The 13,839-nt window shown below is 43.3% G+C and overlaps 1 protein-coding gene across 1 annotated transcript in view; it reads left to right on the plus strand.

Moving 5' to 3' along the window:
• The first annotated feature begins 760 nt into the window (after positions 1-760).
• Positions 761-13,839, plus strand: part of FYB2 (FYN binding protein 2) — a 42,046-nt gene continuing 28,967 nt past the window's right edge. The window contains exons 1-4 of the mRNA XM_077825371.1: positions 761-769; positions 2,976-3,762; positions 4,957-5,151; positions 9,948-9,981. Of these exons, the coding sequence (XP_077681497.1) occupies positions 761-769; positions 2,976-3,762; positions 4,957-5,151; positions 9,948-9,981 (1,025 nt within the window). The remainder of the gene's footprint in view (positions 770-2,975; positions 3,763-4,956; positions 5,152-9,947; positions 9,982-13,839) is intronic.

Below are 13,839 nucleotides of genomic sequence, written 5' to 3' on the forward strand. Positions count from 1 at the left end.
TCTCCTGCCTGGATAACTTGCCGTTCCTACCCCATGTTATGTGTTTATCTGGCACGCTGAATGAGTAGTGGTGATTATAAATCTGAGGATCAAGGAAAGTGTTGGAAATCTGATACAAGTTCCATGCTGCACTGACCTGAGATAAAAGAATGAGTGAATTACCACTTGATGAAGTGAGCTGTAGCTCACGAAAGCTCATGCTCAAATAAATTGGTTAGTCTCTAAGGTGCCACAAGTACTCCTTTTCTTTTCACTTATTCTAACAGGTTTCAGAGTAGCAGCTGTGTTAGTCTGTATCCGCAAAAAGAAAAAGGAGGACTTGTGGCATCTTAGAGACTAACCAATTTATTTGAGCATAAGCTTTCGTGAGCTACAGCTACATGCATCCGATGAAAGCTTATACTCAAATAAATTGGTTAGTCTCTAAGATGCCACAAGTCCTCCTTTTTCTTTTTGCGGATACAGACTAACACGGCTCCTTCTCAGAAAAGTTTCAGAGTAGCAGACTCTAGAAAGCTAGTCTGTGGGTGGACGGGTATTAAGTGCTCTGGCAGCAGCAGACACACATGACTGTGTTTCATGTCCTTAAATAAAATAGGTTTCAGAGTAACAGCCGTGTTAGTCTGTATTCGCAAAAAGAAAAGGAGTACTTGTGGCACCTTAGAGACGAACCAATTTATTTGAGCATGAGCTTTCGTGAGCTACAGCTCACTTCATCAAGTGGTAATTCACTCATTCTTTTATCTCAGGTCAGTGCAGCATGGAACTTGTATCAGATTTCCAACACTTTCCTTGATCCTCAGATTTATAATTTATAAGAAAAATAGTTTTCTTAATGTCAGTTAGCTTGTATCGTTCCCAGCACTTACCTCCATCGGCCCCCTGCCCCCCACGCTTCATTGTACTGAAACAATTAGCACTTGAAAAGTACTAGCTTATGAGGTGTGGAACTAGTGATGAGTCAGTCTTCATTTGGGGGCAGATCAACTGAAATCAATGGATCTATGACCAGTTTACACCAGCTCCCTTCTTGTTTTCCTATTTGGTGTACGCAGCTGCCTTCTTACCAAAAATACATCCTGGTGGATGTGTGTACGTGAAATTTGCTCTTGATTTGAAGAAATCTTTTGGCTCAGCTGCTGCTTGGTTAACTATGTCTCTCTGGTAATAATAGTGTGTCCATCTGTCTCAGAACTCCCTCTAGGACTCTCCTTTCACTGTGCTGTCATTCAAAGGGGTCCCTGAATCCCAGTTCTCATCTCCACCTCCCTCGTTAGTAATGACTCCTAAGCCCTTGTCTCTCACCTCAGCCCTGATGGGGTGTGGTCTGAGTGTCTTCTCATGCCATTGGCTTCAATGGAATATTGGTGTGTTCAGCACCTTGCGGGATGGTAATGAGTGTAACCAAGCAACTATCTTCCAGTCCGCACCTATGCGGGTCCATATCCAGTGTACCTGTAGCTGTGTCAATCCCAGGATATGAGAGAGACGAGGTGGGTGAGGTAATATCTTTTACTGGACCAATTTATGTTGGTGAGAGAGACGTGCTTTCCAGCCCCACAGAGCTCTTCCCCAGGCCTGGGAAAAGGACTGCCAGCATCACAGCAAAATGCAGGCTGGAACAGCGACTTTAGAATAAGTAGTTAGCACCTATGGTAAGGATCTGTTGGAGGTAGAGTGGCCCATTAACACCTCTGCAACAAAGGGACAAAAAGAGCAGGTGAGTGGGTTACAGATTGGATTTATGGCATATTACAGCAGTATTTCTGTTCAGTCCATGAGTTTTAGTGTTTAGCAGAGCAATGAATTTCAGCTTCCAGGCTCGTCTTGTCTTTTGAAAGTGTTGTGCAGGTTTCCTTTGAGGATGCAGTCTGATAGGTCAGATTGCTTTGCAGAAAGCATTCGTCCGCAGGTGATAGGCTGATCTTTCCTGTGTAACAGCCGTGTTAGTCTGTATTCGCAAAAAGAAAAGGAGTACTTGTGGCACCTTAGACTAACCAATTTATTTGAGCATAAGCTTTTGTGAGCTACAGCTCACTTCATCGGATGCATAAAGTGGAAAATACAGTGAAGATGTTTTTATACACACAGACCATGAGAGTTTTTTCATGGTCTGTGTATAAAACTATTATGCATCTGATGAAGTGAGCTGTAGCTCATGAAAGCTTCTGCTCAAATTGGTTAGTCTCTAAGGTGCCACAAGTACTCCTCATTAATAGTGTAGTGATAGGGACACCGCGTGTTGTGATAGGCATGTGTAGGATCCATGGATCTTGAAAAGTGTTGATCATTGTAGCAGTGGAGATGTATTGTTCTGGCAGTGTCTCATGCCACTTTGCATTGCTGTGTTGTGGGGAACCTGCCACTGATGATGATGATGATCTTGGAGAGGTTGTGGTGGTGGTTGAGGCCAGCCAGAGGTGGGGTTTGAGGATGGCGTCCCCACTGAGTATGGATTGTGGTTGTTTGTTTGATTACCCCACATGGATTCCACTGTGAGGTGACAACTAAGTGTGTCATCAGAAGGGATTTTATTTTTGCACTGAAGCAAGTTCTCTTGGGGTATTTGCATGGCCTGTTCCATGATTTGATCTACTTCTCTGGGGGAGTGTCCTTGTTTGGCAAAAGCTTGTCTCTCTCCAACAGAAGTTGGTCCAATAAAAGATATTACATCACCCACCTTGTCTCTGTGGCTGAAAGTCACTCTCTTTACTCCTTTTGGAGACTGTGTAAGTCGAGGGGAGGGTTTTATGCTGAAGTAGCTCATCTAAATTTAAACACATGAGACTTAATATTGGTCTTCTGTTTAGTTTCGGGTGAGCGGTATGGTGTTTACACGCTTTGGTAATTCACATAATGTTTTTTTGTAAATGGCCATTAAATTTTAATCCACTTTTCCACCAAATGAACCGTCTGGACTAATTGCCTCTTTGGAGAATGCCAATAACCTTTCTGCTGCTTTTCCCCACCTTTAGGAAGGCATAAGTGACTTCAGAGCACTCAGAGCAAAATTTCAAAATGATGCCAATTTTTCAAATACTGTGTCACAACCACCCAAGAAGCCTCCTGCAGAACGTGTACATCTACCAAGCTCCAACACTAAGGGTGTGTCCAGTCCCAGAATCCTGAACCAAGGAAAAGTGCTGGAGTCTGAACAAAAGAGAGAACAACTTTGTTTTGCTGTGCATAGCTCAGAGCTAATGCAGGCCAAACCTTTGATATTGCCTAGAGTCAAGCATGGCAACTTGTACCTAGCAGGGAAGAACGAAGATACAAAGAATAAAGCTTTGGAGGGATCCCTTTGTGGAGATGCACCTCCTAGAGGGGATTCGCAGAGACCCTGTCCAACTTCTTGCATTTATCAGCAGGCAGCTGTTAATGCACATTCGGAGGAAGGACTGTTAAACTCCTTCCATCATACTCTGCAGATCTGGGAAAGTGCTTCAGCTCAGAATGACAGAAAGTGTGCAGTGCTGCCATCGTGTGTAAGTGGGAATCCTTCTGCTCAGCCAGGGGTTCTGAACGCTGCCCTCGGAGCAGAGAGCAACAAAATGAGAAGTACTTGCTCCTTCCCAGCACTGGATTTCTCTACCCAAAAGAGATCTCTCCCAGACAGCAAAATGCCTGTACTGCCCCAGTCTTCATCACCTCCCCGTCCATCCAGAGGTTACAAGAGCACTGAGCAAAGCCCTAAGGTGACTGGATTCTCTCAGCCTGCTTATGATCCACACAAGCCAAGTGAGACCTCTCAGTATCTGAAAGGTAAATCCAGCCTCTCAACATTTACGTGGTATTTATATGGCATTCTGCCAGTTTTGAGGCTCAGCCATGAAAACTTTAATGCAGATCCAAAAGAGAGAGCATATAGGATCAGTTTGGATGGGTACCTACATGCTGCAGAATTGAACAGGAGGCTTCCAGAGAGAACTCTCTTCTAGTGGTGCTTCGCCGTAGCAAGATATGGCGAGAACTGATATGTAGGGGTGCACAAAACTGACAAATAATTTTGGTAGGAAAAGAAAGGAAGGTGAGTAACTGGCTAGCTAGGTCCTTTCAAACTCGGTTGGGGGGGCAGAGGACTGTAGGGTGCGGGGGGGGGGGTGGGGGTTCAAGTTCTGGAAACAAGGTTAAGGGGGAAGAATGTGTTTCATTTGAATCAGTTTGCCTTCCTTACACTGAACATTGGACAGACTGGATTCTTATGCCATGGTATTAATTTTTTTGCAGAGCATATGAAACATGAAGGGATTTATTTTCTATAAAGCTAACTTTTGAGTAAAAATGGAGCTGGTTTGAATCCTCCAATCTGTACATTTCCCCCAACTTTGGGAAGTTCAGGTCCAAACTAAGAATGCGCTTGCTCCTTTGGGTATTTCTTCTAGAAACGTGCTACCAAGGAGGTATTGAGCAGCAAGTTCATTTTATCAGCTTCAGATTTAGTGCCAAAATATTGAAAAGATTAAATCCTTAGCCCTGCTTTGAGTACAGGGGACTGGATTAGATGACCCTCTCGAGTTCCCTTCCAGTTCTATGATTCTATGAAATCCTGTTTACTCTGGAAAGCTACCTTACTGGAACTGCATATTTAAAAAAGTTATACTGCTGAAGTCTAGAAAATGAAAAACTTACTGGCACAGAAAATTCAATTTTTTTTAACAACAAATCAAGAAACAGATCACTCTCAAATGTGGCCCCATTGTATAACACTCTGAAGAAACAGAAAAAGAGCCTTCTGCTTTCTTTCTTCTACTCCTTCTGTAGCACCACTGAAAAATCAGGCCCCACACTGAGTCAGTGTCTACATATAAAATGAGAATAGGTAAATTTTAACTGGGAAGGAAACTGTTAGACATTCCTACCAATTTTTGCCAATTTATGCAAACAGTCGTAGATGCATTTTTACTTGAAATGAGAAGTAATAACTGACTCTCTCCTTGTGGCTCTTGTTACAAACAGCATCAGAACCTTTCCTCCATCAAGCTGGTACAGAAAGACAACTTGATGTCAAAGATAGCAAGCCTCCAAAAGTTAAACCACTTCCTTCAGTTGAATCTCTTGGTTCCCCTCCAAAGAAACCTCTAAGGCCCCCAAAAGTGAATCTCTGTGCCTTCTGGCAGTCAGCTCCGCATGTCAACAGAAAAAACAAAACAGGTAAGAGATTTTTTGTCTTGGTTTTCAACCAGCTCTGCTAGAAACTCCTTTGATTTTAAGTTTTCTGTCAGAAAATGCCATTTCATCGAAGACCTTGTTTACGCGACACGCCACCATGAGCTACTCGCTGCCTCGGAAGGCAGTCCGTGTCCACGCTCACTGGTGTGTTGGGCAAACATGGCAGTGAAAGGCTCTAGCAGGGGAAATTGTGGGGAAAGGCTCCTAAGGGAGCTGCCAGAGCCTTTCCCCATGCTTCCCTGCTGTAAGAGCCTTTCACTGCAGTGGGCACTGTTTGGGTGTGTAGGGTATACACCCCGGGGCTGAGGCGTATAGGGCATTCTACTCACCTAAGACGTGCATTACCATATACTCTGCTATTTATACCAATGCTATCTGGGCATGTAGCATCTACACTCTACCTGCCACTGCAAGTGTATACCTACCTTAACTTGAAATGTTTTGTAGGAACAGGGTGGATTTTTTTTTTTTTTAAAAGACCTTTTGGATGGAAAGGGAGTCAAGATTTTGTTTTGACAGTTTTTTTTGGAGGGCTGGGGTTTCAGATTCAGAACCAAAATGAACTTAAAATTTCCCATGGGACAGAGGCCATTTTCCTACCAGCTGTAATTTCTAGGCATTCTTTTATAATGACTATTATTGCTGACAACTGCAAACTAGCTGCTCAAAATGTGAGCTGATTTGTATCCCTCTTTTGACTATTTCAATGGGAAGTTCCATAAACTTCTGACAATACAGCTGTGGACATGCACAATGAAATCAGTAGGAGTTGGTGCATTAATCTTTTTTTCATTGAAATTCAGTGGTGAAGCTTTAAACCCTCAAATGTTGAGAAACAAAACTTTTTGTCGGGGTAAACTTAACTCACTGGAACTGTGTGTGTGGGATACTATGGATTACTGACTAAGTTTCTTATCTTACATCTGCACTTGGATGTAGTGGCATGATTCCCATCTCACACAGTGCAAGTATGTCATCTCTCATTGAGCTAGCCTGTTAAAAATAGTAGTGTAGCCATTGTGGTGTGAGCTAGTTGCCTGAGTGCAAATGTTCCTGGACTCTGTGTGTGTGTGTGTGTGTGTGTACACACTCAGAGTGGCTAGCATGTGCTACGCTGCTATTTTTAGAGCACTAATTCAGATGAGTGCTAGCACAAATATCTGCAGAAAGTTGGGAAACCTTTAGTACCATTCCCACGAGAACCCTAGGTCGTCTTGCATTTTCTGACTTCTAATTACATTAAAATTATAACCTATTGTTACGTTATTGAAAACTTTGTTTTAAAACTTAACTTATACCCTTTTTTTGGCCATCTTCCTTTGCTGGTCAACTATTTATCTACAGAAAAAGACCATGGCCATACTAGGTCAGACCAATGGTCCATCTAGCCATTGGCCAGTGCCAGCTGTTTCTGAGGGAGTGAACAGAACAGGGCAATTTACTGAGTGATCCATCCCCTGTCATCAGTTCTAGCTTCTAGCAGTCATACGTTTAGCAACATCGATAGCATGGAGTTGTGTCCTTGACCATCTTGGCTAATAGCCATTGATGGACCTGTCCTCCATCCATGAACTTGTCTAATTCTGTTTTGAATCCAGCTATCCTTTTGGTCTTCACAACATCCCCTGGTAATGAGTTCTACTAGTTGGCTATGCCCTGTGGGAAGAAGTACTTCTTTATGTATGGTTTTTAAACCGGCTGCCTATTAATTTCATTGGGTAATCCAGAGTTTGTGTTTATATGAATAGGTAAATAACACCTTCCTCCTTCATTTTATCCACACCACTCATGATTTTTATAGACCTCTATCATATTCCCCCTTACTCACTTCTTTTCCAAGCTGATTAGTACCAGTCTTTTTAATCTCTCCTCATAGGGAAGCTGTTCCATGCCCCTCGTGATTTTTGTTGCCCTTCTCTGAACTTTTTCCTATTCTAATATATCTTTTTTTTTCTTTTTCTTTTTTTTTTTTTTTTTTTGAGATGGAGCAACCAGAACTACAGGAAGTATTCAGGGTGTGGGTGTACTATGGATTTATATAGAGACAGCGTGATATTTTCTGTCTTATTATCTATCCCTTTCCTAATGGTTCCTAACATTGTTAGCTGCTTTTTTTTGACTGCTGCTGCACATTTAAGCAGTTCAGAGGACTATCCATGATGACTCCAAGATCTTTCTTGAGTTTAAACAACAAATTTAAACCACATCATTTTGTATGTATAGTTGGGATTATGTTTTCCAACATGCATTACTCTGCACTTATCAACATTGACTTTCATCTGCCATTTTCTTACCCAGTCATCCAGTTTAGTGAGATGCCTCTGTAACTCTTTGCAGTCTGCTTTGGACTTAACTAGCTTGATTAGTTTTGTATCGTCTGCAGATTTTGTCACCTCACTGTTTACCCCCTTTTTCCAGATCATTTATGAATGTTGAACAGCACTGGTTCCATACAGATCCTTGTGGAACTGCTGCTATTTACCTCTCTATTGTGAAAACTGTTTATTGATACCCTTTGTTTCCTATCTTTTAACCAGTTACTGATCCATGAGAAGACCTTCCCTCTTATCCTGTGACTGCTTAAGCACCTTTTGGTGAGGGACCTTGTCAAAGGCTTTCTGAAAGTCCAAGTACACTAGATCACCCTTATCTACATGTTTGACACCCTCAAAGAACTCTAATAGATTGGTGAGGCAGGATTTCCTTTTACAAATGCCATGTTGACTCAATATGGGGATAGTTGAAATCCCCCATTATTGGGTTTCCTGTTTTTTGTAGCCTTTCTAATCTCCTTGAGCATTTCAAAATCCCTGTCCTGGTCAGGTGGTCGGAAGTGTATATTCCTACCACTATCCTCTTGTTTAAGAATGGAGTTTCTATCCATAAAGAGTCTATGGTACAGTTTGATTCATATAAGATTTTCACTATAGTTGACTGCTTTCTTTCACGTATAGGGCCACTCTCCAACCTACTCTGCCATTTCCATATATATTGTAGCCTGGGATTACTGTGTGCCACTGATTATCATTTGTTCCATCAAGTTTCTGTGATGCCTGTTGCATCAAAATCCTCATTTAATACCAGGTATTCAACTTCCCCATCTTAATATTTAGACTTCATGTGTTTTGTGTGCAATCACTTATAAAATTGGTCAATATTTAGTTGTCTGCCTTCATGTGATGTAATTGAATGGGATTCTTTTTCATTTGACTCGTTTCTTTTCAGTCTCAACTATAGGCCTGGCTTGATCTGAGTAATTGGAGGTGGGTGAGGCCTCGTTTCTTGGGAGATAGGATTAGGGAGCTAAATGAACTAGTAAGCTAGAAACAGAATGTCTGTACTAAGATGGGGTGGGGAGGGGGAACACTTGAGGAACCATTTACAGTGGGTAAATAAGCCTGGAACATAAGAGGGGGGAAAAAATAAGTCATGCTTGTACAGAGCACAGTGACCAAGCCAATCCATAAATGTATATAAAGGAAGAGGTTTGCTGTGTAACTTTTGGATGTTTGGTATGCCCTGTACCCATCCCCTGTGCTTCAGCCTGATCAACTCAAGTGTAGTTTAATTGTATGCAAACAAAGAAATTTCAGTGACATGTTTTGAAGTCTAACTGAGTTCTTGGGAACGGAGTGGGTAAGGTCTTGGAGGCTACTGAGTCAATAGGTGGTGGGGCAGCTTCTAAGACCCTATCTGTACTTTATCAACTTTTTCCTCTCCTCTTTACTAGGCTATAGAGTATCCCCTTTAATGAAGCCTCCTCTAAGGATGTCTGTCTGAACCATGTGGTCCTCCGCATCTGTCAGCTTTCCCTCAGCTGTTAGTTTAAAGACTCCTCTATGACTTTTACATTTTACATGACTGCAATCTGGTTTGGTTTTGGTTTAGGTGAAGCCCATCCTTCCTGTATAGGATCCTCCTTCGCCAAAAGGTTCCTCGGTTCCTAATAAACCTAAATTCCGAACACCATTTTCTCATCCACGCATTGAGACTCTGCAGTCAGGGCCGGCTCTAGGTTGTTTGTTTGTTTGTTTTTTTGCCACCCCAAGCAAAAAATTTGCTGCCCCAAGCTCCAAGAGCATAACTGCCCATGCAAAACAACTCCCTCCTTCCCTCCCCCCCACCCAAAAAAAAAAGGGTGGCCAGAATGCCACCCCTGGAATTGTGCCACCCCAAGCACGTGCTTGCTTTGCTGGTGCCTAGAGCCGGTCCTGCCTGCAGTTCTGCCGGTCTAACTGCCCCTTTGTGGAACCATGATAGCATTCTCTGAAATGCTTCCAGAAGTCCTGAACTTTAATCTCTTTCCTAGTAGCCTAAATTTGCCCTCCAGGACCTCACTTCTACCTTTCTGTATGTCATTGGTACCTACATCTACCATGACCACTGGCTCCTCCCCAGCACAGCCCATAAATCTATCTCGATGTTTGGAGAGGTCCACAACCTTCGCACCCTGCAGGCAATTCACCATGTTCTCCTGGTCATCACAAACTCAATTAGCTATATTTCGAATGATCAAATCCCCTATTACTGTACTAGTACCTCTTTTTCCAGGGAAACGGAATAACTGCGCATAGGAAGAGGTATACAGACAAAAGATCTTAATTTTAATGTTTACACCTGGAAACTTGTGTCAATACCCTTCTTTGCCACATGGTCCTCTGTCACGCTGACTACTGTGCTCCTCAGCCCATTCTCTTGTTCCACTGTAGTCTCGTGTTGAATGCCGTAGCAACCATATTTTGTTTGCCACTTGTCAAACTTGTTGTTTTTGTTTGCAGCTGTTGTAGAAGATGACTACGTGACTCCTGAAAAGTAAGTGTGTGGATTTAACTTTAGGCTACAGAAACATATTCCTGTCAGAATTTTAAGCTCTTCTGAAGATGGGACATACTTGTAAGCAATAAAGTGCTACTTTTATAATTCCATTATGCACAATTTTTGCATTTAAATGACACTGAAAGAATCCTCCTGAAGCAAGCACTTTGTATAATGTGTGGGGATTCACTAAATTACATGTCTGACTGGTATAACTCCTATTCAAGAAGACCTGGGTGGCTGAGGGAATTAATAATGGGAGTTCCTTCTCGCTAGATAATCTGTTTTGAATATAGCCTGGACAGGTCTTTGAGTGAGTAGGCTTTCCTTGCTGCCAGTGTGAATTGAGTTGGTGTTCCTTGCAGACGCACACATGTCTGAAAAGTACCACCATAGGCCACCAATGAGAGTGTCAGATATTTGCTGAGTCAAAGGTTATGTCTACACAACCATGGTAAGTCAACCTACGCTATGCAACTCCAGCTATGTGAATAACGTAGCTGGAGTTGACGTACCTTAGGTCAAGTTACTGTGGGGCCTACACCAGAGGGGTCAATGGGAGTAGAGTTCTTGTTGGGGGTAGAGTACAGGGGTCAACTGGAGAGTGATCTGCAGTTGATTTTTGGGTTTTTACTAGACCTGCTAAATCGACTGCTGCTGGATCGATCTCAGAGTATGGATTCCCTGCGGTAGTGTAGGCCTGCCCTAAGATATGAATGACTAGCAACCAAATTACCCTCTTATACTTAGGCAAGGTCCTGATAGACACATACAATAAGAACTTAAAGCTTACACGAGCTATAAACTTTACAACAATAGAGGAAAGGAAATTACAAAATTCCCCAAAGTCTTTAGAATGTCATGAGGTGGTAAATGGAGACGTTTGAACCTGGGAGAGCTAGGTTCATAGGTGGCTTGTGAACCGACCTTGCAGAAAAGAAGTCTTAAAAAAATAATGCTTAGACCAGGAGACCTTGTTCTCATCTCCTGTCCTCTGTTTACTATGAACATTATTGAAAGGCTAGAGGTGTGTGTGTGTGTGTGTGTGTATCTAGCTGGTTCTTGCTAGTGCTCCTTCGTTTAGCCTGCAGTAAACACTACATGACATGCTTTCTGACAAGCTGTCTTCTGGTTTCAAAGCAGATTGTTACCCACACACATGGGGGTGGTGATCTCCTCCCACCCCCCTCATTTCCCATATTCTCCAGCTTGATGTTTTAGAAATGAAATGCTTTGAGAATTATTGCCGAAACACAGACCTGGCATAATCTGCAGGTGCTGGAGGTTTACTGTTCTCCTTATCTGTCCACAGAAAAGGATTTTGATCTTTTGTTCTGTTTATGCAGAAAGCACAGCCCTAAAATATATGAGATTTTGCTCCCCACTCTTGGTATTTTTTGTTTATACTTGTGTGATCTTCGGAATGGGATTTGTATTGCTCATGTTCTACACTGGCCACCTCATAGGTACCTCTTTGAACCCAGAGCAGTACACTGATTCCTAGGTACTTGTATGCTTAAAGTTTAAGCATGTGTTCTAAGTACCTTGCAGAACTGTGTGCCCAAAGACTTAAATAAAAATAGAGAATCTAAGGCCAAGTGTCCACATTAATAGTCTTAATTTGGCATTTGGAATCTCCATACTGATGATGACTCCATAAGTGTTGTCAATAGAAGCTGAGGTTTGCATCAGTTGATTCTTTCAAGGTTAATACCTGCTTCAAAGGGTCAGCATCTGTGCAACTACACCAAATGCTAAACCAGGACTTTTTTGGAGTGTAGGCAAGGCCTTGAATCGGTCCAGAAAGTCTGGCTGTACAAGGGGACTCTGATGAAGAGCCATGGGGACTGGGGAGGGAAGAGATTGGGCTGGGCAGAAGGAATCCATCTTGGAGTGGGTAGGTAGGTGGGGAAGGGCAAAAGGGGCACATTCTCCTTCAGAACCTGTAATGGAACCCAAGATTCCTGAGTCTCAACATTCCTGCCAGGAAATATCTCTGAAACCAGCTGGCAAAGTGTCTTATCTCTGCTAGTTCCTCCCCCTCCTAGAGGATGACTTACTACTGCTCTCCATTAGACATTTAGCTCAAGTGGCAGCAGTCTGTGCGGTAGACCTAAAGGTTCCAACCCTGCTGATGGCCCATGTGGATGTTAATGTTTCCATGTGATGGAATTTTTTTTTCCAGTTTGCTTATTTTAAATACATACAAAACCATGTTAAACAACATGAAGATTGCAAAACTAAGCACTGAAAAGGTAGGAAATGCCAGATTTCCTACGATGTGACAGACTGCCAAGACTCATCAAGCCCTCAGATCGCTACCCCTTCCTACTTCTCCACGTGGGCACCAATGATACTGCCAAGAATGACCTTGAGCGGATCACTGCGGACTACGTGGCTCTGGGAAGAAGGATAAAGGAGTTTGAGGCGCAAGTGGTCTTCTCATCCGTCCTCCCCTTGGAAGGAAAAGGCCTGGGTAGAGACCATCGAATCGTGGAAGTCAACGAATGGCTATGCAGGTGGTGTCTGAGAGAAGGCTTTGGATTCTTTGACCATGGGATGGTGCTACAAGAAGGAGGAGTGCTAGGCAGAGACGGGCTCCACCTAACGAACAGAGGGAAGAGCATCTTCGCAAGCAGGCTGGCTAACCTAGTGAGGAGGGCTTTAAACTAGGTTCACCAGGGGAAGGAGACCAAAGCCCTGAGGTAGGTGGGAAGTGAGATACCAGGAGGAAGCACGAGCAGGAGCACGCGAGAGAGCAGGCCTCCTGCCTCAGACTGAGAAAGAGGGATGATGTACCTATACACAAATGCAAGAAGCCTGGGAAACAAGCAGGGAGAACTGGAAATCCTGGCACAGTCAAGGAATTATGATGAGATTGGAATAACAGAGACTTGGTGAGATAACTCACATGACTGGAATACTGTCATGGATGGATATAAACTGTTCAGAAAGGACAGGCAGGGCAGAAAAGGTGGGGGAGTTGCACTGTATGTAAGAGAGCAGTATGATTGCTCAGAGCTCTGGTATGAAACTGCAGAAAAACCTGTGTCTCTGGATTAAGTTTAGAAGTGTGAGTGCCAAGGGTGATGTCGTGGTGGGAGTCTGCTATAGACCATTGGACCAGGGGGATGAGGTGGATGAGGCTTTCTTCTGGCAACTCACAGAAGTTACTAGATCGCAGGCCCTGGTTCTCATGGGGAGACTTTAATCATCCTGATATCTGCTGGGAGAGCAATACAGCAGTGCACAGACAATCCAGGAAGTTTTTGGAAAGCATAGGGGACAATTTCCTGGTGCAAGTGCTGGAGGAACCAACTAGGGGCAGAGCTCTTCTTGACCTGCTGCTCACAAACCAGGAAGAACTAGTAGGGGAAGCAAAAGTGGATGGGAACCTGGGAGGCAGTGACCATGAGATAGTCGAGTTCAGGATGCTGACACAGGGAAGAAAGGAGAGCAGCAGAATACGGACCCTGGACTTCAGAAAAGCAGACTTTGACTCCCTCAGGGAACTGATGGGCAGGATCCCCTGGGAGAATAACATGAGGGGAAAAAGGAGTCCAGGAGAGCTGGCTGTATTTTAAAGAATCCTTATTGAGGTTACAGGGACAAACCATCCCGATGTGTACAAAGAATAGTAAATATGGCAGATGACCAGCTTGGCTTAACAGTGAAATCCTTGCTGATCTTAAACACAAAAGGGAAGCTTATAAGAAGTGGAAGATTGGACAAATGACCAGGGAAGAGTATAAAAATATTGCTCGGGCATGCAGGAGTGAAATCAGGAAGGCCAAATAACACCTGGAGTTGCAGCTAGCAAGAGATGTTAAGAGCAGCAAGAAGGGTTTCTTCAAG

This window comes from Eretmochelys imbricata, chromosome 8 (assembly GCF_965152235.1).
Source record: "Eretmochelys imbricata isolate rEreImb1 chromosome 8, rEreImb1.hap1, whole genome shotgun sequence".
Taxonomy (NCBI): domain Eukaryota; kingdom Metazoa; phylum Chordata; order Testudines; family Cheloniidae; genus Eretmochelys; species Eretmochelys imbricata.